Source organism: Sceloporus undulatus, chromosome 2 (genome assembly GCF_019175285.1).
Source record: "Sceloporus undulatus isolate JIND9_A2432 ecotype Alabama chromosome 2, SceUnd_v1.1, whole genome shotgun sequence".
Classification (NCBI taxonomy): domain Eukaryota; kingdom Metazoa; phylum Chordata; class Lepidosauria; order Squamata; family Phrynosomatidae; genus Sceloporus; species Sceloporus undulatus.
The window spans coordinates 321,830,360-321,856,810 of NC_056523.1; the positions used below are offsets into that span (position 1 = coordinate 321,830,360).

Genomic DNA, 26,451 nt, shown 5'->3' on the forward strand with positions numbered 1-26,451 from the left:
GAGGAACTTCCTGACAGTAAGGACTCTTCGACAGTGGAACCCACTCCTTCCTCGGAGTGCAGTGGAGCCTCCTTCCTTGGAGGCTGTCTTTAAGCAGAGGCTGGATGGCCATCTGCTGGGGATGCTTTGGCTGAGATTTCCTGCATGGCAGAAAGGGGTTGGACTGGATCAGGGCCCTTGGGGTGATTCTCAGTGCAAAAGGCGTCTGCACTCAGGTAACTCGGCAAAGGAGGGCCTGGGATCTCCCATGAAGCCCAAGCAGAAGCGACCTTCCTGGCTGGTTTGTTCTCCCTGACTGATAACGTTGCCCTTCTGACCACATTCCAGCGTCCTTTGGCCACATGGCGCCTGCTTCCATCTGTGAAATGTTGGGTATCCATTGCGGGAGGCAGTCTTCCTGAGTGCATGAAGGGAAAGGGGGGCTGGGAAGAAACCTAGCACCACCCGATGCACCTGAGGAAGTGGACTGAAACCTTGTGCCAAAATGTATCCTGGCCCCTTATTAGCCTTTTCACCGAAGCTTTAAAGGCACCGTTTTAAATAAAACGTCCAGCAACGGCTGCGCAGAGAGCTTCCTGCGCTGGAGTTTGGCACGGCTTCCGCTGCCACAGACTCCTGGGATCTGTAGTTTTACCAGGTCTTTAGCCTTCTCTGGGGGCATCTACGCTGCAGAAATAATGCGGTTTGACGGCGCTTTAGCTGCGCTGGCTCCTCCATCGACACAGAATCCTGGGACCTGTAGTTTCCTGAGGCAGCAGCACACTTTGGCAGAAGGCCTTGTAAAACTACAAATCCCAGGGCTCCACAGGCTGGAGCCACAGCACTTAAAATCGGTGTCAAACTGCGTCATTTCTGCAGTGTAGACGCAGCCCCAGAGAGCGCTTAATGCCAAAGCTCAGCACTACTAACAACTCTTTCATTTCCCTCAGGCATCAAGACATGGCAAGACTACTTCTGCGCATGCGCACACCAAGCCTAGCTGGCCAGGCGCACTGAACGCTGCTGCTGCTGCTGCTGCGTCGGTTGCCATAGTAACGGGGCGAAGCAACACAACTAGCCCTCTGGGCGGTTGTCGTTGTTGTTTGTGTCTTTCCCCACTCACCGCCTCCTTGACCTGATGCGTCGTTTTCAGCGTGCTATAAGTCAGCTCCATAGCTATGGGGGCCTTACTAAAAGAAGAACGAGGAGAAAGCCGCCCTGCCTTCTTTCAAGGTTTGCGGTTCCTTACGCGAAGCGGCGGCTAAAGGTGTGTGCAAAAAGTCAGCCAATCAGCGGCTTCGAGTGTACGAGGCTCGGCCAATCAGAGGACGGGGGTGGGGCAAAGGAACAATCAGTGGGCGGCACCGGGAGGATTGAAAGGCTGGCCAATCAGTGCGAGGAACGGTGAGATTAACCAATCAACGTAGAAAGAGGGTGGTTCCCAGCCCGCCTTCGTGTCTCTTATAGAGCGACGTTTTGCTGACTCAGCAGAAAGGATACTTAGGAGTCAGTCTTTTTTGCTGAGTCAGCTTTGCAAGATTGCTCTGCTATTTCAACAAAAGTTAATCAGTACAGTACCACGCTATACTGTTATAGCGCTATTGTTCCAGTTTAACTGCCCCTGTGGCATTCTGGGGTTTGTAGTTTAGGGAGGCCTAAGAGCTCTCTGAGCCAAAATCCCTTCAAGAGCACATCCCTTAAAAATCACATATTTATTGGATTTGCTGTTATTATTGTAGGTGTTGCTACTAAAGAAGTCCTGGTGGAAGAGACCATGCGAACGTTAGAAGGGTTCCCCTTCCCTTCGTTTCAGCACAATAGACCTAGGATAAAGATAACTGGGAGGTAGATTCAGTGAGGGTTTGCTGCTACCAAAGTCCTACTCCAAGCCTTTCTCTTGCTCAGGAGTTCTAGAAGGATATCGCAAGCCAACCAGCCATTTTGACAAATACACCTTCACCACAGAAATAGGGTTGGGCTGCACATAATAAAACGCAGCTCTGTAGAGGTTTGAAAACTGCCAGAACATGGTCCTCAAGCTGCGCCCTTGATGTGGGCATACCTCCGTCTGTGTCTGACTTCCCACCCCACAAAGACATCTGAGGAAGTAGATAGAAGTCTACGAAAGCTCATGCTCCCAATTTCTTTCTTTTCATTAGTCTCAAAGATGCTACAAGAGCTCTCTGTCCCCTTTAAGAGATTTTGGACTTCTTCCCCCAGAAGCCTCAGCCATGTTGCCCAAGGCTCTGGGACTCTGGGAGCTGAAGTCCACTATTCTTTAAAGAGACCACTGAATAGAGTCATGTTAGGTCTGCAGAATAATCCTATTCTAGACTGCTTTAACTGCCCAGGCTCAGAGAGTGATATAAATATGTTTTGGAGCAGTCAGATGACGCAGTAGTCCCCAAACTGTGTTCTTTTAAGGGATTTCGGACTTCATCTCCCAGAATCCCATACTATTGGCCAGCATGGCTGAGGCTTCTGGGAGCTGAAGTCCATAATCTCTTAAAGGGCACAGTCTGGGGACTACTGCTCTCAAGAAACAGCCCTCCCTTTAAACCAAGTGGTCCCCAAACTGTGCTCCTTAAAACATCTGTGTTGGCCATATAGCAAATCCAATAACTATAAATAGATAATAAATAGCAAATCCAATAATTAAATTATTATTATTATTAATTTAATTATTGAATTTGCTATTTATTATTTATTTATATGAAGTCCAAAATCCCTTAAAGAGCACATTATTTATTGGATTGGCTTATTGTTATTATTATTAATAATAATAAAATAATTATTAATTTAATTATTAGTTTATTAATTTATTATTATTATTACCATTTGATTTACTTATTAATAAAATAATTATTATTTATTAAGTTATTATTATTATTAATTATTATTATTGTATTTTCTTATTATTATTAAAATAATTATTTATTAGTTTATTAATGTATTAATATTGATTATTATTGGATTTGCTTATTATTATCATTATTAATTTATATAATTATTAATTTGTTATTATTGTTAATGATGATGATGATGGTGATGATGGCAAATCCAATAAATAATGTGCTCTTGAAGGGATGTGCTCTTTTAAGGGATTTTGGACTTCAGCTCCCAGAATACCGCCCTATTGGCCAGCATGGCTGAGACTTCTGGGAGCTGTAGTCCATAATCTGTTACAGCTGGGCACGGTCTGGGGACCACTGTTCGGACAAAACAAGTGGTCCCCAAACCGTGCTCTCTAAAGGACTTTGGACTTCAACTCCCACAATCCCACCCCACTGGTCAACGTGGCTGAGGCTTCTGGGAGATGAAGTCCAAAAAAATCCCTTACAGGGGACCACTGCGCCGGAGGCCTCTCCCTCCCCGTCCGCCATTTTCCCTCCCCCCGCACAGCGACGGAGGGAGGGGTGGTGGGCGTGGTCCCGTCGACGCCCCGCCCCTCACGCCACGCGACTGGAGGGAGGGGGCGCTGGGAGGGAGGGAGCGTGCAGGATGGTGGCGGCGGAGGCGGCGGCGGCGGCAGCGCCAAGCGGCGGCAGCGGTTAGAAAATGGCGGACTTCGAGGAGCTGAGGGTGAGGAGAAAGAGCTGAGCGCTTTGCGTGCGCCCTCCCTCCCTCCCTCCCTTCTCCTCAGGCGCTGGCTCTCCTCCGCTTTCCTTGGTCCGTCCTTCCTTCCTTCCTCGCCGCTGTTCTTTTCCCTCCTCCTCTTCCTTTCTCTTTGGGGCTCCAGGTCCCTCTCTTCCTCCCAGGCGCCTTTATTTGGCCTCCCTTTCTCTCCCCTTCGCCATTCTCAGCCCGCCTTTTAAAGGAGGAGGACAGGAGGCACCTCCCTCCCTCCCTCTCTCTCTCTGCCTGGAGGGGCCGCCTTCTGCTTATTAGGAGGTTATAATATATGTAGGTTTATACTATATGTATATAATATTAGATATATATATATATATAGTGTGTGTGTGTATATATTATTGTAATATATTATTATTATTATTATTATTGTATTTATTTATAAATATTTATGTTGTTGTTTTCATCGGCTGTTTTTGTTCCTCCAACTTTTAGCGCAGAAAGGAGGGTTCGCAGTGCTGGAAAAGCTGGGTCCCCCCCCAAAACGCCTCAGGTAAATCTAGGGCTGCGTCCACACGGCAGCAATAACCCATTTTGGCACCGCTTTAACTGCCCTTGGCCTCAGCTCCACTCTGGGGCCTCAACAGACTCCAGTTCCCAGGATTCCTTAGCGTTGAAGCCAAAGGCGGTTAAAGTGGTGCCAAACTGTGTTAGCTCTGCTCTGGGCCACACAACAAGCTCCAATTGCCATAATTCCATAGCACTGAGCCCAAGAGCGGAGTCAGACCGGTTATTGCTGCCGTGCGGATGCAGCCCGAGGGTCCAAAACACACTGCAGAAATAATCCAGTTTGAGGCAGCTTTAACTGCCCTGGCTCAGTGCTAGAGAATTTTAGTTTGTTGTGGCCTCAGGGCTCTCTGACAGAGAACGCCAAAGGCCTCACAAAACTACAGCTCCCAGAATCCCCTAGCATTGAGCCAGGGCAGTTAAAGCAGTGTCAAACTGAGTTACAGTATTTCTGCAGTATGGATGCACTTTAGATGGTGCTGGTGTTCAAGAAGACCACAAGTTGAACATGAGTGAACAGTGTGATGCGGCAGCTAAAAAGGCCAATGCAATTTTAGGCTGCATCAATAAAAGTATAGTGTCTAGATCAAGGGAAGTAATAGTGCCACTGTATTCTGCTTTGGTCAGGCCCCACCTGGAATATTGTGTCCAGTTCTGGGCACCACAATTCAAAAAGGACATTGAGAAATTGGAGCGTGTCCAAAGGAGGGCGACTAAAATGGTGAAAAGTCTGGAAACCTATGAGGAATGGCTCAGGGAGCTGGGGATGTTTAGCTGGAGAAGAGAAGGTTAAGAGGTGATATGATAGCCCTGTTTAAATATTTGAAGGGATGTCATATTGAGGAGGGAGCAAGCTTGTTTTCTGCTGCTCCAGAGAACAGGACCCGGAACAATGGATGTAAGCTACAGGAAAAGAGATTCCACCTCAACATTAGGAAGAACTTCCTGACAGTAAGGGCTGTTCAACAGTGGAACAAACTCCCTCGAAATGTAGTGGAGTCTCCTTCCTTAGAGGTCTTCAAACAGAGGCTGGATGGCCATCTGTCGGGGATGCTTTGATTGTGATTTCCTGCATGGCAGAATGGGGTTGGACTGGATGGCCCTTGTGGTCTCTTCCAACTCTATGATTCTATGATTCTAAATCTTTGTCTAGGAGATATATAAAGAGGACAATATAAAAGATAATGTTCGATAGTCTCCACTTCCCCGTTTTTGCAGATACATAATCTTAAATGGACAGGAGTGTCATTGTATCTGCCCGTCAAATAGGCAGAAGGGGATGCTTTGATTGAGATTTCCTGCATGGCAGAATGGGGTTGGACTGGATGGCCCGTGCGGTCTCTTCCAACTCTATGATTCTCTGATTCTAGATCTGCCAACGCGAGTGGATGCCGGATGCCAAATGTAAGGGATTTGTATTGGCATAACTCACAACAACAGCCGTTCTGGAGAGGAGGGAGGATGAGGGCATTGCCCCCAGTAAGGAATCTTTGAATTCTTTAAATTGCCCTCTAGACCTAGTTCTTAGCTTTGCAGAGAGTGAGACGCTTAGAGCCTTCTATGCCTAAATCTCTTCTATTGCTTCTGTATCCCTTAGTAGCTTTGTTCTTGTGAGCTGCCCTCATGTGGACCCTGACTGACAGTGCCCCTTGTATGCCTCCCAGGCCTCCTCTCCCTGCTGCTCTGGTTCTGTCATTTCAGGAATCTCTCCATCTGGTGGGCGATCTTCCTCATTTTCTCCTGCTTTCTACCTTTCCCGGCATTATTGTCTTTTCAAATGAGTCCTGCCTTCTCATGATGTGGCCAAAGTACAACTGCCTCAGTTTAATCATATTGGCTTCCAGGGAGAGTTCAGGCTTGATCTTCTCAAGGACCCATATGTTTTCGCTCTCCATGGTATCCTCAGCACTCTTCTCCATCTTGTTGGTGCTGGTGTTAACTATTGGCCTCATGACCCTGATATATCTCCAAGCCCCGCATCTCGTCCTTTGCTATTTTCCTCCTCTGGATGATTGACATTCTTCTTAGCTGTCTTCAGGTTGACTTCAACTCATGGAGACCCTGTGTATAAGACATCTCCAAACCTCCCCGTCCTCCACTGTTCTGCTTAGGTCTTGTAGATTCAAGCCTGTGACCTCCCTGATTGTGACTAGCCCTCTGGCACATGGCCTTCCCCTCTTTTAACTTTCTTCTACCCTTCTACTCTAGTGGTGCAGTGGTTGAATGCCTATACTGCAGCCACTCACTCACAAACCATAAGGTTGTGAGTTCAGTCCCAGCCAAGGGGGCTCAAGCTCAACTCAGCCTGGCATCCTTCCGAGGAGGTGGCTAAAATGAGGACCCAGCTTGTTGGGGGCAATTAGCTCACAGTTGTAAACCACTTAGGGAGTGCTTAAGTGCACTGATAAGCAGTATAGAAATGTACTTGCTATTGCTATTCTTTGCACTATGGTCTTTTCTAGCGAGTCATTCCTTCTCATGATGTGGCCAAAGTACAACAACCTCAGTCTCCTCATCTTGGCTTTGAGGCAGAGTGCAGGCTTGATCTTCCCAGGGATCCATTTATTTGTCTTTTTCCATGTCCACAGAGTCCTCAGTCTTCTTCTTGTTGTTAACTGCCCTCCTGTTAGCCTCATGGCGACCCTGTGGCTGAGACATCTCCAAGCTCCTCTATCTGTCATTTACTCCAGTCAGCCAGAATTCAAAGATATAGCCATGCTAGTCTGTAGAATCAGTATGTAGAGAGATCTTGTAGCAAGTTAGAGACTAATTGAAAGTAAGAAATTGGCATCATGAGCTCATATCCTTCATATCTGAGGAAGTAGACTGAAGTCTACGAAAGCTCATGTGGCTAATTTTTTCCTTTCAGTCTCAAAGCTGCTCAGCAACAAGATCCCTCCAGTCAGCCAAGATTAGGTTGGCAACAGTTTGCCAGAGGACTTCTTCAGCCTCCCCCAAACTGTGTAATGGCCTGCCAGAAGATACTCTACAACTGAATACACTATCCACATTTAAAAGAGCATGAAAGATCAGCCTCTTACGACAGGCTTACCCAGATGATTTTAAAAATTGTGATTTTTAAATGATAAATTTTAAATGTGGATCGTTTTAATATGTGTATCTCTTAATTATCCTTTTAAATTGATGTGTATTTTAACTGATGTGTTTTAACATACAATATGTTTTAGCTTTTCTCCTGACTTTATTTTTTTATCTTGGATGGACTGTAGCAGGTCAGCCACTGAAAACCTGAAGCAGTTGATGAGAACTTGTCTAAGCAGTGGATTATGTGATCAATCAGAATAGAATCTGATCTAATCTGGACCTATGGCAGCTTCCAGCCTACCACTGATCACCTTGTCAACTGTTTATAGCAATGAAGGTGATATTAAGGTGATTTCATTTGTAGTAATTAAGACTTACCATTCTGAAAGAGGAATGTTAATGTCTGACTTCCAATTAAAATTTCAAAACAATGTGCAGCTCTTTACTGGAACATCTGTGAACCTGTGTAAAATAAGACTAATCCCATGGTTAGGCACAGAAGACACTGGATTAACCTTTACCTCGCAGACATTGGTGAGTCCATGCAGAAGCATAGATGCACTCTGTGTTAACAGGGCATGTGGTCAGAATTAAGTCTGATTTCATCTGAGGATGAACTAGTCTAGAGGCTTCAAAAATCACCCCAACTCCATGTAGCAGACTATCATCAGCCTGTATGAAGGCTGAGGGGTCTCCCGGCTGAATGAACTGCTGATTAAGGAGTCATGAAATGGGACCAGGGGGCTTGGCAAGGATAGCCCTCTGGTATCTAATTTTGAGGAGAGAGTTTCTCCACAAAAGGGATCTGTCAAAGGAACACAAACCTAAATTTAAAATAGTATAGTGGGCCCTCAATATGTACTGGAGTTGGATTTAGGACTTTGCATGGATACCAAATCCATGGAAGCTCAAGGCACATAAAATATAATCACATAGTAAAAGGGAGTCTCCTATATAAATAGTAAAATCATAGTTTGCTGTGTCGTATTTTTGTTTGTTTTTTGGAATATATATATACATATATATATATATATATATACACACATAAATATTTACAAGCTGTGGGCATATAGGTGGCTGGTGTAAGTCTCTATATGGAGCTGTATGGTATATTAAATCTGAGCGTTTTTGCTAGCAGAAAACAAGGCATAGGCACTAGGAAATCCGTTTTTCCAGCCCCAAAGGTAGTAAACAATGGTGTTGTTTGGACCAGACCATGCCATGAAAACCCAATCAGGGATAAGACACTCACCCACACAGCAGCTAACCTTATGACCATAAAACCATAGAATCATGGAGTTCGATGAGACCACAAGGGCCATCAAGTCCAACCCCCTGCCATGCAGGAAATCACAATCAAAGCATGCCCAACAATATGCAAAGGAATTTGTAGCTTCCTGAGACCACTAAAAGAAAGAGATTGGCAGCCTTCATGGCCTTGAGCCCAATTCATCATATGCAAGATAGACCTTGTTACAATAGGCCTATCCAAGTCAGGAAGCAGTTGAATGGCAAGACCATCTGCAGGCATTCTTATTTAAAATGTAACTATCTAGACAAGGTAAGAGGCAATTGTGGCCTTTGTGGCAGAGTCCTCAGGGCTCTGCAGGATGTCTGAATGGGATTTGAAGCAACCCCTTAGCAGAAAAACCTGATTATATTGTTTTAAAACACTCATGGAGGAAGGGGGGGTTTCTCCCCCCATGGAGAGGAGGCTGTTTGTCTGTTTGTTTTTGATAAGAGTTTTTCTTAACCCCCTGTATTAGTGAGAACCATCTCATGGAAGAAACTGTATCTTTTAGTTTCTTCCCTTTAACAGACATCTCTCTTATGAAAGAAGGGAAGGCAAGGGGAGCCACATCTTTTGAGGCTAGCTGACTGAGGTTCCCTGTGTTTAATAACAGGAACATAACCCTTATGACAATAAAGTGGAGCTTGGTTGGTCACCTTGATCCAATATATCTATCACCTCTCATGAGATGTTTTTACCAAAGATCCTCAATGCATGTAAGCATTAGAGGTCTGCTGAGTGACCAGAGGCCTTCTCCTTGTTTGAGTCACCCTGTGCATTTAAATGAATCTGTATTGTTAAAGCTTATGCTCTTAATGAGAAGTGCTATGGCTGACAACAGTTTGCACAAAGGAGGTAGAACCATGTGCTCATCCTATGTCTTTGGCTGTTCTACCTAAGGCAAAAAAGGCTCTGGACCTAATGGAGACAGTGATGGAGGCCCATGAGGAGGCAAGAAGGGTCATCAAGTGGCTTTATGGCTAGCCCCTCCCTTGAAGAATTAGTTTCCAGGCATCTTCTCTGGCCTGGAAAAAGGAGAGGGGGGTGAGCAGAAACAGCACAACTCAAACCTCATGTGCTAACAGTAATAAAATGAACACCAGAAAGGTTAACCAGTATCTCTTGTAAATCTGAGCCCCCAGCCCTGTTGCTGTGGGGGCTCTCCCCTCCATGCTTTGCCCCATCAAGGGAGGCTGTCTGGGCAGTAGCTTCTTCCAGGCACTGAGGAAACTGCTCCTGGGTTAGCAGTGACTGAAGACCATTGCTAATCATGGGTAGATAGCTGCATATGGCCTGTAGTGTAGCCCTGATACTCACAGGGCACTTTGTTTTATGTTTAAAACAGCCCCAACTTCAAGCTGGGGTTTACAGCTTAGCCCTTTTAATTTCAGGCAGGCTTTATAGTAACCTGGCTGCATGATAGAAGCTAGCTTGGTCCTCAACTCCCTCCCACTTGCATAGGTAGCTGGGAAGGGCAGAGGGACTGCTGTGGGACATGGCTCCACATTCACCTGAGGTAAGTCTGTGTCCTGAGAAAGGATAATCTCTGATGGAAAGGAGAGGCCAAGCACTCAAGCTGCTCTCTCAAGAGTGCCATAGTTTGGGGCAACCAAACACAATTGGGGGTGAAGGGAACTCTCCACCCATGATATCCACAAATGGTTTACCCCTTTTTGTTGTTGTAATTTTTGGGGAGGGAACACAGGAGGATTTGTATCCATGTGGTCTCTCCAAGAATCCTTGGGTTGGAAGAGATCCCAAGGGCCATCCAGTCCAACCCCATTCTGCCATGCAGGAACTCTCAATCAAAGCATACCCGATAGATGGCCCTCCAGCCTCTGTTTAGAAGTGGGTGGCAGAGGCCATGCTCTCTCTGGGGAGGACATGAAGCCACTTCGTGCTTTGTTGTGGGATGCTCTGTGACAGCCAAAAAAGACCATTTTAGAGTTGGAAGCTTCAGCTCCTGCTGGGCCAATTCTAGCTTCCTTTACAGCCATGTGTCTGTGCAACACAGAGGAGGAATCCTCTGCCTCCTTACACACCATCTCATTATAAGAATTCAAAAGGAATGTGCAGGAGCCCTGGCAACACCACCACGTGTTTCCCAGTCTGCAAAAGGATCCCCCACACCTGTTAGGGTCCTGGGTGCCATTGGGGCCAGAGATGGGAAGGAAGGGGGAGACCAAGGGTTAATGCCCCCATCTGCCCTCCTGGCAGAGTCCCAAACCTTATGCTAAGCATAGTGCCTGCAATGGCCATGGCAGAGGCCTTATGGCAATGCCTGCCCTGAGCGAGGGCATTAGATCTGGCAAAGGTTCTTTGGTGGCTAGAGAGAGAGGGCCCCTGGTACTCACCGTTCTCCTGTGACTTCTGGCTGGCTTGCCTCTCTGACCTTGGCCATTTCAGGCTGTGCAGAGGTGATGCAGAGAAATCCTTTGCCATGGCTTTTGGCTGGCCTGTCCTCTGAACTCTGGCTGGGCAGAGATGCTGAGGAGGGAAGTTTCCATGACTTCTGGCCAGTTTCCTCACAGATCCCTGGCCTTAAACAGGCTGGGCAGAGGTGATGCAGAGAAATCCTTTGCCATGGCTTTTGGCTGGCCTGTCCTCTGAACTCTGGCTGGGCAGAGATGCTGAGGAAGGAAGTTTCCATGACTTCTGGCCAGTTTCCTCACTGATCCCTGGCCTTAACAGGCTGGGCAGAGGTGATGTGGAGAAACAGAGACATGGAGGGGAAACCCCTCACCATCTGTTCCCACGGCTCCCATGTGCTGCAATGCTGTTTGCAGAGATCTCCTGTGCTCCCACCATGAAAGGGGGCAGCTTTGGAGGAAAGGGAGAGTCATTGGCAAAGCCAAGACCTTTCTCCAATCCTGGGAGCCCTTGCCATTTTAAGTCTTCTTCATGCTTCCAAGGCTGTAGTAAAGAAGCTGCAGAGCAACAGCAAACACATCCCAAAGGGTCTCCCTCTGAAGCCAGCTCCCTCTGTTGAGCTGGCAGACCCTGAGCTAGGGAAGCCTGGGTTAAGGATGGCCCTTCACCCATGCTCTCAGGGTCCTCTGCCATAGCCACCACCAAGGAAGGGGGGAAAGGCAGGAGAGAGGAGAAGAAGGGAAGGCCAAGAAAACTCTCAAACCGCTTTCGCAGAAAGGAAAAACTTCGCTGGCTCGAAGAGAACATCCTGCTAGGAGCATAGGCAGGAACAAGACTGAGGCTCAGGGGGGCTAGCTCCTCCCTATATAGGGGCCGGTCTTTTGTTTATTGTCCCTGCCTACAGGAGCAAATAGGAGGAGCTAAACCCAGATTACAGGATGCCAGGACCCTTCTCTGCAGGAAATGAACGTGTCACGGTAAATACCCAACGTTCCTATTTTTTTATCCATTTGTCGTTCCCTGTAGCAATACTGGTGTCCCCTAAAAATATGTCTTCCCAACAATGAAGTTTCTTCCCCCTCCACAGTCCTTTTGAACATCTTGCCTTGATAATGTTAGCTCTTTCCCCATTCCCAATCTGTTCATCCTTTCCCGTGCAAATCTTGTTTTGTAGGAAAGCTCTTTGGTTTTCACATGGTCGGTCTCTTGTTCTTTTTGTTTTGTTGAGCTTCCACTTTGTCAACCAGTAATTAGATTTGAGAATTACAGTAGTGATCCTTTTTCAGAAGGATGTAAAAATCGGTTGAAATCAGATAGGTTCATAACACCAATGGATTTTGAACTGCCAGCGAGATTAAAATGTAGTGGAAAGTAATGTTAGGCGCGGGACAGAGTGGGTGCGATAGGACGCCCTCATTACGTGCAAGGGGTGGCGCTTCTAGACACCCTTCACCCCTCGCACGTGACGAGGGCATCAAAATGGCAATGCCCTGTACAAATGGGCGCCGCCATCATTATGTGCCAGACATCTAATGTCCTCCCATCATGGCACCATTATGACATCGTGAGTGCGCCATTGGTGCACTGCGGCGTCATAATCGCACCGCAAGAAGAACCTGCTTTTTGCGGGTTCTTTTTGCTCTGGGGAAGTCCCATGGTCTGGAGGCTGCGGATTCCCCGCGGAGCAAAACAAAGCGCCGAGAGACCTTCCTTTTTGGGCGGTCTGTCCCACGCCTTTCTTAGCAAATGCTGCTTAGCAAATTTGGTAAATCAAAAAGTCAGAGCAAGCTTTCTTCCTCCTTGCTTCTTTCCAGGTTGGATAGCCTCTTTAAAGCCATCAGATACGTTTTCTCTCTCTCCTTAATATGTTATCTCTGCTCTCCTTTCATCTTGTCAAATACTTGTTTTTGTTTCTCATGCTACTTCCCAGCTTACTCTACTTTCCCAAAGTTGTTATTTCTTTCTTCTTGGAGATTGCGCCCCATGACTTGTGTATGTACATTTTAGCTCAGAATCTTCTGCACACCTTTGGAAGTGATAGATTCCACCTGTCCTTTCATGCTTACTTCTGAGTAAACATGCATAGGATTAGGCCATTAATGTATGCCGACATGTGTGTCACCCAGATGTGAAATTACTTCTACATGAAATCTGTAGGCTTTCATAGGGCCTTCATGCATTTGAGTTAATAACTGTGTCTTATAAATTTGAAGCTGGAGGGAGAAGATAATGCACCTAGATTGTAACTGTGGAGTTAATGAAATAGTAAGATGCTTTGTTGATTTGTTTTTCCACACCCTCTTTTTTAAACATAATTTGATTCTGAATTAATTATACAGTATTTGGATCTGTGTTCTTGTGTTTGGAAAGTTTAGATCAGGAGGAGTTGGACAGGTTCTAAACTTTGCAAAAGTTAACCAGACAAAACAGGAGGATTTGCAGCACAGTTATCAAAACAGTAGGTTAATCTAAGAAATGTCAGAGAGAAGGTAAAAGTTACAGGTTATGATTATGCTTGCTTATTCCATTCCTTTTCATTTGTTGTGTGTAAGAATGCTATCAAGTGGTTCTTTTCCCTTCATATTTAAATCTTAAAATATAAAGAAAATTCAAAATATAGCAGCTACTTCTCTTGACTGTTTTAAATATGACACCGCCAATTTATTTTTATATAGTTCACTGGGTGCTTGATATCTGCTATGGTTTGGTTCCAAGACCCCCATGGATACCAAAATTTGTGGATGCTCAAGTCCCATAAATGCAGTGGCATAGCGAAATCTTATATAAAATGGCAAAATCAAGGTTTGCTTTTTGGAGTTTATATTGTTTTTGAATATTTTCAAGCCATGGATGCTTGAATCTGAGGATAAAAAATCTTGATAAGAAGGGATGACTGTATAGCAGAAGTGTGTGCGATGGGGGAATCTGCCACTTCACCCTTTGAGCTCTTTCTGATTATTAATGATTTGTGTTCTGCATTGTGGTTTTTTTTTGTGTGTGTGAAAAGTTAGCATTTTGTTTAGTCACTTCTCCGCTTCATTTACTTGGACTTTCTTTCTTTAAGGAATTAAACTGATTTGTAGTGTTCTCCTGGCTTATAGTCAATGTTGATGGACCATAATACAATACCAGCGTTCCTCAACATGGTAACCTAAAATGTTTTGAACTGCAGAACCTACTGTATATACTTGACTATAAGTCGACCTCATGTATAAGTCAAGGGCAAGTTTCAGGGCCAAAAATAAACATTTTGCTATGACCCATGGATAGGTTGAGGGTAAACTTTAGGGGTCATATAGCAAAGGATCAAAAGGATGAAGCAAAGCAAAACAATGTCAAAGAACTTACAAAAGTCCAGCAAACCTAACTGTTTGTGCTTACTCTTAAGGCTGGATGGATGAGAGAGTAGAGAGAGAGGGTCAGTGCTTCGCATAGTTTACTCCTGCCTTTCACCAGGGGATGGTTCCTTCTTTTAACGAAGAGTTAAGATACACTACTTACATTGACCCATAGATAAGTCGACTCAGGTGTTTGGGGTCCATTTTATGACCTAATTTTCTAGACTTCTACATGAGTATATACAGTATATGGCCATTCTAGATCATAGGGACTATAGTTCAAACATCTGAAATGTGCAAGATTAGGGGGAGGCTGCTGCATACTTTAATGGATTTTTCTTTGGGTTGGGAGGGGGTTGGACTGTGTTGTGAACCTTTTTAGCTTGCACAGATACATGGATATTTATTAGATTCTCCACTCACCATCCGCATTACCTTTATACACCCATACCTCAAAAAAGTGTAAACGTGTATAAACTAATATCAAATTCCAGAGTTATGGGCCAATACCTTCTGGGCCTTTGTTTTAGTGTAAAGTTGGCAGCATTTTGGCATAGAACTGCACAGGGAAAGTACTGTTTATGCCTTATAAAGCCCTGTATGACTTGGAATCAGACTCTCTGAAAGACCACGTTCACCCTTATGAGTCTTTTTAAGTTTTAAGAACCTTGCAAAAGTACTTCTCTCTACTGCACTAAGAACTGTATTTGGTGACTGCTCTTGGGCTCTGAAATCCTCTTCCAAGGGAGACTAGGAAGCTGACAGCAATAACTTTTTTCCCCAGACAGCCTTTTGACTGCTAAGCGAGGCTATTGCTGAAAAAGGGTTTTCTGACTGCTTTTGTCTCTTGGTGTGTTTTTGAAATCTCTTGCATTTTAATTGTATTTGTTTTCATTTAGAATTCATTAATTATTTTTGCTCACCTTGTGTGCCAAGAAAAACGATGGTTGTATACAAAGTGCTGGCAATGCTCCCTTGTGTCTCCTCTCACCCTCTCCTCCCAGAAAAGCAGGATCTAAATTTAGCTGAGGCCTTGATTTTCTAAAACATTTAATTGATATCCTCTTTGCCAGAAATGCCTCTTTATCTGATTTAGAATCTGGTCCAGAAGCAAATACTTCACTGGTTTTACAAAGCAGGTTTATTTAGCAGGGTGTATGTAGGGAAAGCAATGTAACCCCCTGCGTAAGGGGAGGGCCCACTATATCAACACAAAAGGAAGATCTATACATCATATATACCCACCTATTAATCGAAAGATTTATGCCCCAAACTTGATCCCCAAATCCCAGGTCGACTTATTTATGGGTCAGTATGGTAATGTGATAGCAGCTCTTTCAGATTTCCCCATGCAGTTTCTTTCTGTCCTGAGCCAAGCAGATAAGAGTCCTTGGTGATTGATTGATTGATTGCTGTTTGTTTAACAGTCCCTCTCCCACACACACTTCACTGTCTCAGGAGTGAAGACTGAAACATTAAGTCTTTTATTGATTGCTGCCTCCCTCTCACCCCTTGCATACACACACTGAAGGAGCGTCCATGTTTTACACTCGACCTATCCACGAGTCATGTCAAAATCCACAATTTTGGCCCCAAAACTTGCCCATGAATTATACATGAGGTTGGCCTGTAGTCAAGTACTGTATATGTGGTAATACTCTGCTGTGCTAATGCAGCTATGGTCAGGTAGTTATTTAGAATATACAGTAATATGGAATTACAGTATTTTATTTAGAATATAATATGTCAAAATGTTTCTTTTGTTCATGACAGAAGAAATAGTTGTAGTAGAGGTAAACTTACTGTGTGCCAAGCCTTCTGATCAAACTGTGTGTCACTTTCTGAGTAAGCATGTTGTTTAAAAAAAAGATTTTCAAAGTGTCCTTGGTATCCCATAGCAGTTTGCTGCAATGGTAGCATGCTGTGTCTTTGTATGAAGATGAAGTGGGCCTGTCTTGATAATCTTGACTGCTAACATCTCAAGGAATTGAACTTTTGTGCTGGGAACACAGAAAACTGCCAGTGCTTTCCTGCTAAAGCAAGCCATTGGCAGTAGCCTTAGCACTAGCTGGAAATCTCAAGAATCAGGTGTCAGATCGTTTGCATGCAGAGTACCTGAGATGCAACCCTTTTTGAACAGTGGTTTGATGGGCTCACTGCTTAAAGATATGAGGACAACTCAAGTCTTCCTTTTTGTTGTTGAACATACTCCTTGCTTTATGCATGGTGTTCTTGGTTTTGAGTTAATAAGATATGTGTTAAGAAGGGAAACCAGATTGGAATTATCAAGAGTGTCAAGAGTGGAAGAAGGCTTGAGTTACACATTGTCTAGAAAAGGAAAATGACTGGATTTATTTTAAATTAAGTTTTCATTTATGCTTCCAAGTTACTAAAACAGAGTAATATACAATGTAAGGTCACAAAAACTATGTTATACTGTAATAGATTGCCCACAGTGAATGATCTTGAAGTAATATATAGAAAATCTACATACTGTGAAGGTAGCAGATCCTATCTGGTCTTGGAAGCTAACCAGGGTCAGCCTTGGTTTGTACTTGGATTGCAGACTGCTAACAAATACCAGGTGCTGTAGGCTATATTTCAGAGGAAGGAACTGGCAAAACCACCTCTGAGTATTCCTTGCCTAAGAAAACCCTATGAAATTAATGGGGTTGCCCTAAGTTGACAGTCGACTTGAATGCACACACACACACACACACACAAATATATCTGTTGGAGTGGACTTCTAGAATTCAGTATCTCCTTTGCCCGTTTTTGCCTCTCATGATCAAAACCATAGAAACAGCAGAGTATGTCAAGTGTTTTGTGCCATATTTATAATGTTTGAATTTTGCCAAAGATGTATGTGTGTGTAGAAAAACAGCCTTGAACTCAGCTTGCTTGATATGGGGCTTGAGATTCAGTTTTAGGAAGCTAACACCACATTAATCTATTTGAATAGTAGTACCTATTTGAAGTGACCCTCATTGAATTCAGTGGATTTACCTCCAGATAAGTGTGTATAGGCTGCAACCAGAATTTTTTTCTGAATAGGATTATGCTGTATGGGCAGGTTTAACATGCTTGTGATTTTTAGTCATTTTTACCAGACTATTCCAAACATTAAACATTCAAAAAAAAAATCATTGTTATACATGGAAATAAGCTTGTAGAGAGATCTTGTCACCCCTTTGAGACTAACTGAAAGAAAGAAGTTGGCAGTATGAGCTTTTGTAGACTACAGCCTACTTCCTCAGATGCATTTAGTGGAGTGGAAATCAGGGACAGACCTATATAAGCCATTAGTGCGTGAGAATGTCAATTCAGATTCAAAATCCTTTGTGTATGGAAATGAAGTAGCACATCCAGTTTTAACAATGTTCCTTAGTGTTGAAATGTCTATAGTGAGCCAGGAATTTCAACACTGATCCCATCCTGGGGGGGGGCATCCTACACTCATCTATTCTCCCCACCTACAGGCTAGTTTCCAAAGGGAGCCCTGGTGGCGCAGTGGTTAAATTCATGTACTGCAGACCACAACGTTGTGAGTTTGATCCCAGGGCTCCAACCAAGGTCCACTCAGGCTTTGCATCCTTCCGTAGGTCGCTAAAATGAGTACCCAGCTTGTTGGAGGCAATTGGCATACACATTGTAAACTGCTTAGGGAGTGCTTAGTTCACTGATAAGCAGTATAAAAATGTACTTGCTATTGCTAAAGCCAAACTGGTCTTGCCACTTTATTTCCACAGACAAAGGCTAGTTCCCAATGTCTTTAATCACTAATGACCATAGTTAAAACTAGACTTCCTATTTCATTTCCCTACACAAAGGATTTTGAATCTGAATTGACATTTTGAATATGTTTGCTTTCCACTTCACTAAATGCATTGGAAGAAGTAGACTGTAGTCTACGAAAGCTCATGTTTCCAACTTATTTCAGTTAAGAGATTTTCAGACGGGGTGAGGATGGAGTGAGGGGGGGAAAGCTGGGAGGAGAAGGCATACTCCTGGCATAATCGTGTGATCCTGCTGAAGATTTTCATACGACGTTGCACTCATCCAGGACTTATCAAGTGAAGATTCAAGAATGCTTCAGCAACAAACCATCCACAGGACTTCTAAATGTTAATGTGGCCTGAGGAGGCTGTGACCACTATATCCCCACACTTGTGCCATGCTATAAGCTGGCTCTGTGCAGAGTCATTTCCTGAAATAGCTGGCTGACTATAGAACCAACTCCAGGCTTGTGAGACACATTGTTGCTTCCTCCCCCTCTTCCTCCTTGACCCTCCTCTAGTGAGAGTATTGGGGCCTGACATGTGATGGGAAGGTGGCACTTTATTTATTTATTTCATTTGTGTGCTGCCTTTCTCTCAGAAGATATCTAAGGTGGCTTGCAGATAAAAGCATTAAAAAAACCATTACAATAAAAATTCAAAACACTTAAGATAATCTAAAAACAGTACAAAACCACATAACAACATACAAAAGTTAAGAAGCACAACCAAACCACACACCCCAAAACCATCCTGGCATTATATATGTATAGCACCATCTTAAATAAAAACGTCTTAGCTTGCTGACAAAAGGCAAGCTTCCCAAGGAAGTGCATTCCAGATGGAGGGAGCAGCCACCGAGAGAAGGCGCTCTCTCATGTCCTCACCAAGTGACCCTGTGATGGTGGTGGAACAGAGAGAAAGACTTCCTCCGAAAATCTTAGTGTTCTGGCTGGTTCATATGAGGAGATACAGCTCTGAATAATCTGGACCTGAGATTTATTGGTCATAATCAGCACTTTGAATTCTGCCCAGAAACGAACCGATAGCTGGTGAAGTTATTCTAACACAGGAAACTTCTTTCAACTTCTTATCTCAGGCAAAAGGAGATCTTGAGCTGCCCCTGGTGGTTGATAACAACTGTGACTGAGTAGTCATGCGATGTTGATTTGGCAAACTTAGGTTGTATAAACTTCTTTTCTCTAAAGAAAAATTAAATGTTTTTCTTCATGACTCCTTGTTTCATTTGAAGTATTTTAGTTCCCTTTCATTTGAATGGAATTAACAAAGTTGACAGCGATTCCCATGTTTTCCTTTACTGTTAAACACTGATACAGTACCACTGTAAAACACTTAAATGCATGTGTGCACAGTGTTTTCCTCGCATGTTATTTCTGATTTCTCTTTCTCTTTTTCACTGTACTTAATCTCAACATCTTCAAGTTTACTTGAGCCTGTGCTTGATCTAAGCATGCATGTGTGCGCGCGCACACACACACACACACACACACAGACAGAAGAGCTCTACAGATGTTAGGTATAAAACATGTATTATTTTGAAGTATTTACTGAAAGCATTTTAGCCCACTTCTCAGCAAAAGCAGTTAAAGGTAATAATAATAAACAGAAAAACCATTCCGAAGGTTTACAGACTGAAAGAGGAGGGAAGAGAAAAACAAGTGAACTCCCACACTAGTTTTTAAAATCACACAGTTCCCCAGATGACCAGCTTAAATAAATGGTGTGGGATTGGGAGAAGCTGAACTAATACTTGTCCTTCATCCCGAGCCTTAAAGTGTTCTACAGTTTTGTGTTGTCTTCCACCAAAGCCAACTGATGATAATACAGTTCTGTACTTCTGTTCCATGCATCCAGAATATGCTCTGTTCATTTCCTGTATTTAAGGTTGTGAAGCTGATGTGTGAATTACCCACATACTATCAGTTGGTCTTCTGTTGTCCAAAATTCTTCAAGAATCCACAAAACCAGTATTACATGAGTGAGAGTCCCCCAGCTATTTGGGACAGATTTAAATGGTGCTGTAAGACACTTCATGGTGGAAGCAGTTCCATTAGTGGAAGAAGATACAACTCACAGCTGTACTAGACTTTGGCCCAAAACACGTAGCCCAAATAATGCAGATTCAGGCTGTGTTGTGGGTGTAGCATTTAGATGATGCACGCCTTGAATGTGGCCTAAAGCTTTGCTGAGCCTGCATCATCCTGCAAGAACTGGGCTAAGAAGAAGAGGATAAAAGCTGCTCTTGGCAGTCTGGTTCAGGACTGCAGCGGCGGGCTAGATTAGGGCTAGATGCATGTGGTTGCCACATCCCTGGCACAGTTGGCGCCGGAGCAGCCACACACCGCTCTTTTGGGCCTGTCTGTTTTGGGCCCTTGACTCTAATTGTAGGAATTGGGGAAATGCAGAAAAAATCTCTAGTACAGGGATTCCCAAACTTTGGTCTTCCAAGAGTTGTGGGCTTCAGCTCCCAGAAGCCCCATCCAACTTGGTGGACAGTCAAGAATTCTGGGAGCTGAAGTCCAAAACATCTGGAAGACCAAAGTTTGGGAATGACTGCTGTAGTGCAAAAGTAACATGTGGGGGGGGGGTTATCCTGCCATTCCCCAGCCCCAATTACTGTGTAGTCTATTTTGTAAAGCTGAAGACATTGGTGGTATATGCTGGTGTACCCTGGATTTATGCCAGTGTATACAGTACTGGGGACATCTTAAAATAGGGTATTCAGTATCTCTTTTCACAATGTCTACCCTTCATAAGGCAGCTTCCACTTCTGAAGCATCCCCTCATAAACAATTGGTAGCCAAAGGAGAATGGAATTACTGAGCCAGTGGCCAGCTGAAATTCCTGAGGTAGGAGAAGAGTTGTCAACTCGATCTCCAGATGTCATTCTCTGGATCCTCAAGATATGCTGGTATGCTCACTGGAGAACTGACACAGCAACACAAGTTTTTTTTACAGAATTGCAGCCCAACATCACCTAGGTACCCCCTGCCCTCCCCTGCATACTAAGTGGTTGTGAGTGTGTGCTTTGGTGATGGGATGTTGCCTTGCAGAGCGGGTGGAATGGGTAGCCAAGTCAATCTGTGTTGACACAGCTTTTGTTCAGCCAGCATGATAGAGGACCTCAGTCATAAAACGTGGTAGAAAATCCATGTCTGCCTCTGCCAAATTTGAACACTGAAGTTGCCTTAAGATGTACACAGATGGACAGTCAAGTTTAATGTCTAGGTTATACCATAAAACTCAGGGAAGAGGACCCTAGCTTTCAATATTGGTCTTGATCATGCTTTTACATTGAAAAGTTTCAGTCATTCCTGTATGTTTTGAAGTGCTGGATGGCTGTTTCTCAGTAGTAGTTTTTGTTGTTGTTGTTATCCATCCTCGAGTCGATCTCGCCCCATGTAGTACCTGTAGTAGGGGTATGTTAATCTAATATGATAGGTATTTTCACTCCCTGAAGACTAACTCCTTATAGTTAGGACAAATTCATGACCACTGCAGGACTATATAAAACTTACCAGTGTCTCCTTTTAAAATCTTGTTGGGTAGCCAGCTCTCCCCAGCATTCATCTTGGGAGAATTTTGCCTTCTTGTTCTAACCACATCATCTTTAATTCTGTATTACCAAAGTATTTGGTAATCATGTCGTTAGTGCTAAATGGTAGTTCTCAAATCATCCACATCTGTAGCTGTTCTCCATGCTACTATGTTTCCCTGCTATTTTTTTGTTTTCCAGACACAAACATGGTGACCCTTTTAAGAAAACGTTGCCTACTAAGACAAGCAAGAAACATAGCTAAGAAACAACAACAGAAATCTACCTCACCAGCTTCTAACCTACAAGTAAGATCATGCCCAAATTGTAATAAATGCAAAGCATTGTTCTGAAAGCAAATATTTCAGAACCTTTAACAGTATTAATTGTTTCAGCTGTAAAGCTTACAGTGTGTGAGCTGAACAGCTAATCAAGCAAAACTGAAAACTGCCCTGCAATTCAGAAGGGTATATTTTGGAAGACCATTGCCTTCTTAAATGTGCATTCTTAAACTAACGCTGAAGTTTGTCCTTCAATTTTAAATGTCCCTCGATTCTTTGTATATGAAAGACCTATATGAAACAAAAAAATTATAAACAAGATTATAAATTTTGAGTAGGTCAAAAATGAGAACTGTAAACAGAGGTACAGTTGGCCCTCCACATTCGTGGATTTAAGTTAGTGAGCCCGCTTACCATTTATAAGGACTTGCCCATAGCCTGGCCAAGTAGTCATGAGGAAGCTGCAGAGGTAGAATCAAGGCCTGGCTGCCAGGCACTCAATCTGTGTCCACACCCCACCCCTGTGGAGTCCACCATCTGCCTGCTTCTACCTTTGAAATGAACAAAGATTAAGTGGGTGGGTGGTGGACTCCCTAGAGGAGGGTATATATGGAGAATGTGTACCTGGTGGTTGAGTCTTGTTTCCACTACCCAACACGATATATTGCTTGTGAAGTATGTGGATACAAAGAATGTATACCTGCTGTCTCTACTATTGCCCTGGGATTGCTTCTTGCCCTGGTTGGACTTTTATTTATTTACTCATGTTTTTCCATTTTTGTGGGGGCCCTGCATCCCTACTCTGTGTATGTGGAGAGCTGACTATAGCATTAAATATTAAAAGGAAGCAACATTAATGTTAGTTGAATGTACAAGAGATTGAGAGTAATTAAAATTACTGATAATTTGCACTTCCACAATATGAAACTTGTACAGTTTGAGCCCTCCTTATCTGAAAGTCCGAAATCCATAATTGTCCACATGAGTATGAGATAGTGACACTTTTGCTTTCTGATGTTTCACGGACAGAATTATTAAAAATATTATGTATAAAATTAGGTTAAAGCTGTGTGTATAAGGTATATATGAACATTAAATGAATTTCATGTTTAGACTTAGTTCCCATCTCCAAGATGTCTCTCTCTATATATGTATATACATACAGAATACATACACATCTTCCAAAATCTGAAAAAAGTCTGAAATCCAAAACACTTCTGGTCCCAAGCATGGAGATAAGGGAGATTCAATCTGTATCCTGAAAAGTCTGCTCTGTGGATGTCAGTAGTGAGCAACAAATTATGTATAACACTATAGTATGTGCAGCTGCTGTAATGAAGTACAGGTATACCTTAGGTAACAAATTATCTGACAAAGAAGCTCCTTTTTACAAAATCCTTCTACTCTTGTGAGACCAGGTCTAAAAAAAAATAAAATAAAATCATCACCACAGGCTAAAAATATAAAGTAAACATGTTACATGTTTTATTTTGAGATCATCTAGACGCTCACGATATGGTGCTTAAATGGTCATCATTTAGAAGCTCAACTGTAATTACACCAGCAGTAAAACCCGAGGTAACATAAATCTAAGACTAGTGAATAGGTGTGTAATTGACTGGCCACCACTACAAAGGCAGTAATTGAGATAGCTAATTGGACCACTAGTGTTGTGATTTAAAAGTTATGACTCCTATGTCACACTCTTCTGTACTCAATTTTTGTTTCACAAACTAAAAACATGCGAGATAATTAGTTTTCTATTTTATTCCTTCCCAAACATTAATTTAATGTAAAAAAAACTTGAGCATAGCTAATTTTTATAGGGGCGTGAGATTATTAAATAATAATAATAACAACAACAACCTATTTCGTACCCGCCTCTTCCCAAGGCTTGAGGCAGAGTACAACATACATTAAAAGGTGCTACAAGATCTCGCTACATTACAAGTCAAATGGTATTGCACATGTGGATTCTGGAATAAAAATCTTGGGCCTTCCTAAGTATAAGTCTGGAGTCATTTCTTGGGTGTTCATGTGAGTCGGCTCAAGAGCCCACGTCTTTATTAAGCCATCTGCTTATTTCATCAGCAGTATCCAGCTAGTTTAGAATGCAGTTCATAATATTTAACCTTTTATGTACCACATAGATATCATTTTAAATATTGCTACAAGTTGTTATCATATTCAGAATCTTCTCTTTTCAAAGCAGTATATGTGTATAGGCTTACCATATTCATAGGGACTCAAAATTATGTAATCACACCACTTCTTTTGGTTGTCATTGTCATCAGCATGTCTAAATTTGTTTTTCTTCAGCTGTTGTACATTTGCTTAATTCTGCAGTATAGTTATAAGGTTTTTAAAAACCATCTACTCATTCTGAAAATGTCTATGGCAACTATCTGCCTTTCTGTCCTTAAACTTTTTGAAAGTAAAGGTCTGTAGAATTTGAATGATACTTTGTGAAAACAATACAATGCACATTCAGAGAACGTCTCCCATTTTTATCCACACATGCGGAATTAGAGCATTGGGGTGGGGAAAATCTGCCCAACAATTATTTTAAAAATTCTTCATGGGTCTTCATGCTGAGTGTTAGTTCTTCTGAGGAGTATAAAAGCAGGTTTTGAAAGTAGATTACACATGTGGGAAAACACAGTCCAAGAAGTGAGATAACCTTTCCCAGCCGACAGGGTCCTAACCTCCTGTATTCTGAGTTAGCTCCTCCCACATGACATCTAGTTAGCCATAGGCAACAGACACACATTTCCATCTTCCCCATTTGCAGTGGGGCTGGGAGTGGATAAATAATGCAAATTTGGTTTACAGAGTTGTACATGAAGCGCCTTGAACACTTCAACGTGTGTTGTCATATTTGGTCTCTGTTGCTTGCTTTGTTTGCATCATGGCCTTGCTGCGTAAGTGGAGCACTGTTCCAAGGCAGGATTGACCTCCTGGAACATATGCTGCTGGTTTGGTGATGTCAGGAGATATCCCCCTGACACTGTCAACATAGCTGGACTATTTTGTTTGTGCACAGATTTATGGAGCAATGGTCCCATATGTCTATATAGAGAAAAGGACTGTGTTACTGTTTACATGGTTCCAAATGATTATGATGGAACAAAGGAGATAAGTTCTGTTGTGGTAACTAGTTCAGTTGAACTGTTGTGTTAATAGGTTATGATCTGGCTTATTTTTCCTCAATGTTTTGGAAATGTAGCCCTGTATCTGAGAGGTGTTAAATGTGAATAGGGACAATGAGAAGATAGAGTACATCCAAAGGAGGGCAAGATGGTGAAGGGTTTGAAAACAGAGCCGAGTGGGGAAAAGGCTAGCTGGGTATGTTTAGTCACAACACGGTTTTTGAGGGGAGGACTATAACTAATAGGTGGGACTTACATGGAGATGAACTTGAGTAAGCTTTTGGAATAACTTTCCACTAGTCCAAACTCTTTGACTAGAGAAGAAACTGGCAGAGGAGGTGATAAGCTCTTCTTTGGTTGCAGTGTTTAAGGAAAGTCTGTTCAGCTGCCTCTTGAGGATGCTGTACTCCCAAGGAGCACAAATCCAGGATGCTATAGTCAATGCAGCTTAGAGAAGGGGGTTGGCTTAATCTTTCAGTACATTCCTGTTTTTAAAAAAGAAAAAAACCCAATTATGCTGTTGCTGTTTTTTGCTGTTATCCCAAATAACCATTCTGACCCCAAATAATCACTGTGTTACATGTAGTGACTACATACACTTGCCTGATTATGAAACAAGGGGGACATTTACTCAGAAGTTGGATTTGGAGTTCTTAGCATCCTCATGTCAATTTCTGTTTCCTTTCATTTCGTGTTTCGGTTTTACCATCTGAATTCCTAATGATGTTTGGAATTCATTGATTTAGCTAAATAAGGCTATAAAAATTAGGGAGATTATGAATAAGTGAAACAGTCAGAATATTTTCAAGTCTGCTTCCTTGGCTGGGTTGGTGGTGGTTCCCCCCCCCCTTTTTTTTTTTTTTTTTTTTAGTTCCTGGATAGGCATTTGAAATATTTTATTGTACAAGATGTAGATAAAATGATGGTGTGTTGGGGGGAAGAGAATGAGAGTTTCTAAGAAAATAATCATGTCTTATATGTGATGTTTAGTGTAATCAAACCAAAATATTGTATTTGATTTTTTTTTCTGTACCATGGTTTCTCTTAGAATATGGTATCAAGTTTTCGGGTCTCTGAATTACAAGTGCTGTTGGGCTTTGCTGGACGTAATAAAAGTGGTCGGAAACATGACCTCCTGATGAGGGCATTGCACTTGCTGAAGAGTGGCTGTAGCCCAGCAGTTCAGATAAAGATTCGAGAACTGTACAGGCGCAGATATCCCAGGACAATAGAAGGTCTTTCTGACTTGTCTGCTATAAAGACTTCAGTCTTCAGTTTGGACAGTAGCTCAACTCCTGTGGAACCTGATTTAGCTATTGCTGGACTTCATCCAATACCATCTACGTCAGTCACGCCTCAGTCCCCTTCTTCACCTCTTAGTTCAGTCTTACTTCAAGATACAAAGCCACACTTTGAGATGCAGCAACCATCACCTCCAGTCCCACCAGTGCATCCTGATGTTCAGTTGAAAACCTTGCCATTTTATGATGTACTTGATGTTCTCATCAAACCCACAAGCCTAGGTAAGT

At 42.9% G+C, this 26,451-nt stretch overlaps 2 protein-coding genes across 9 annotated transcripts in view; one reads left to right on the forward strand and one right to left on the reverse strand.

The window, feature by feature from the left end:
• The window catches only part of KATNAL2 (katanin catalytic subunit A1 like 2), a 42,490-nt gene extending 41,247 nt beyond the window's left edge, over positions 1–1,243 (reverse strand). Inside the window, 1 exon segment of the mRNA XM_042448801.1 lies at positions 1,103–1,243. Within this exon segment, the coding sequence (XP_042304735.1) occupies positions 1,103–1,153 (51 nt within the window). The 5' untranslated portion in view covers positions 1,154–1,243.
• Positions 1,244–3,457: 2,214 nt separating this feature from the next.
• Positions 3,458–26,451, forward strand: part of PIAS2 (protein inhibitor of activated STAT 2) — a 58,005-nt gene continuing 35,011 nt past the window's right edge. For 6 of the 8 annotated variants that reach the window (XR_006101799.1, XM_042448203.1, XM_042448204.1 and 3 more), the window contains exons 1-3: positions 3,464–3,561; positions 21,694–21,800; positions 25,971–26,445. Coding sequence is in view for 7 of the 8 variants with exons in the window: in XM_042448203.1 (XP_042304137.1) it covers positions 21,702–21,800; positions 25,971–26,445 (574 nt within the window). In the remaining variant the exon portion in view is untranslated. Of the gene's footprint in view, positions 3,562–21,693; positions 21,801–24,984; positions 25,119–25,970; positions 26,446–26,451 lie in introns of those variants that run through there. The other 2 variants (XM_042448207.1, XM_042448205.1) reach the window with 2 other exon arrangements.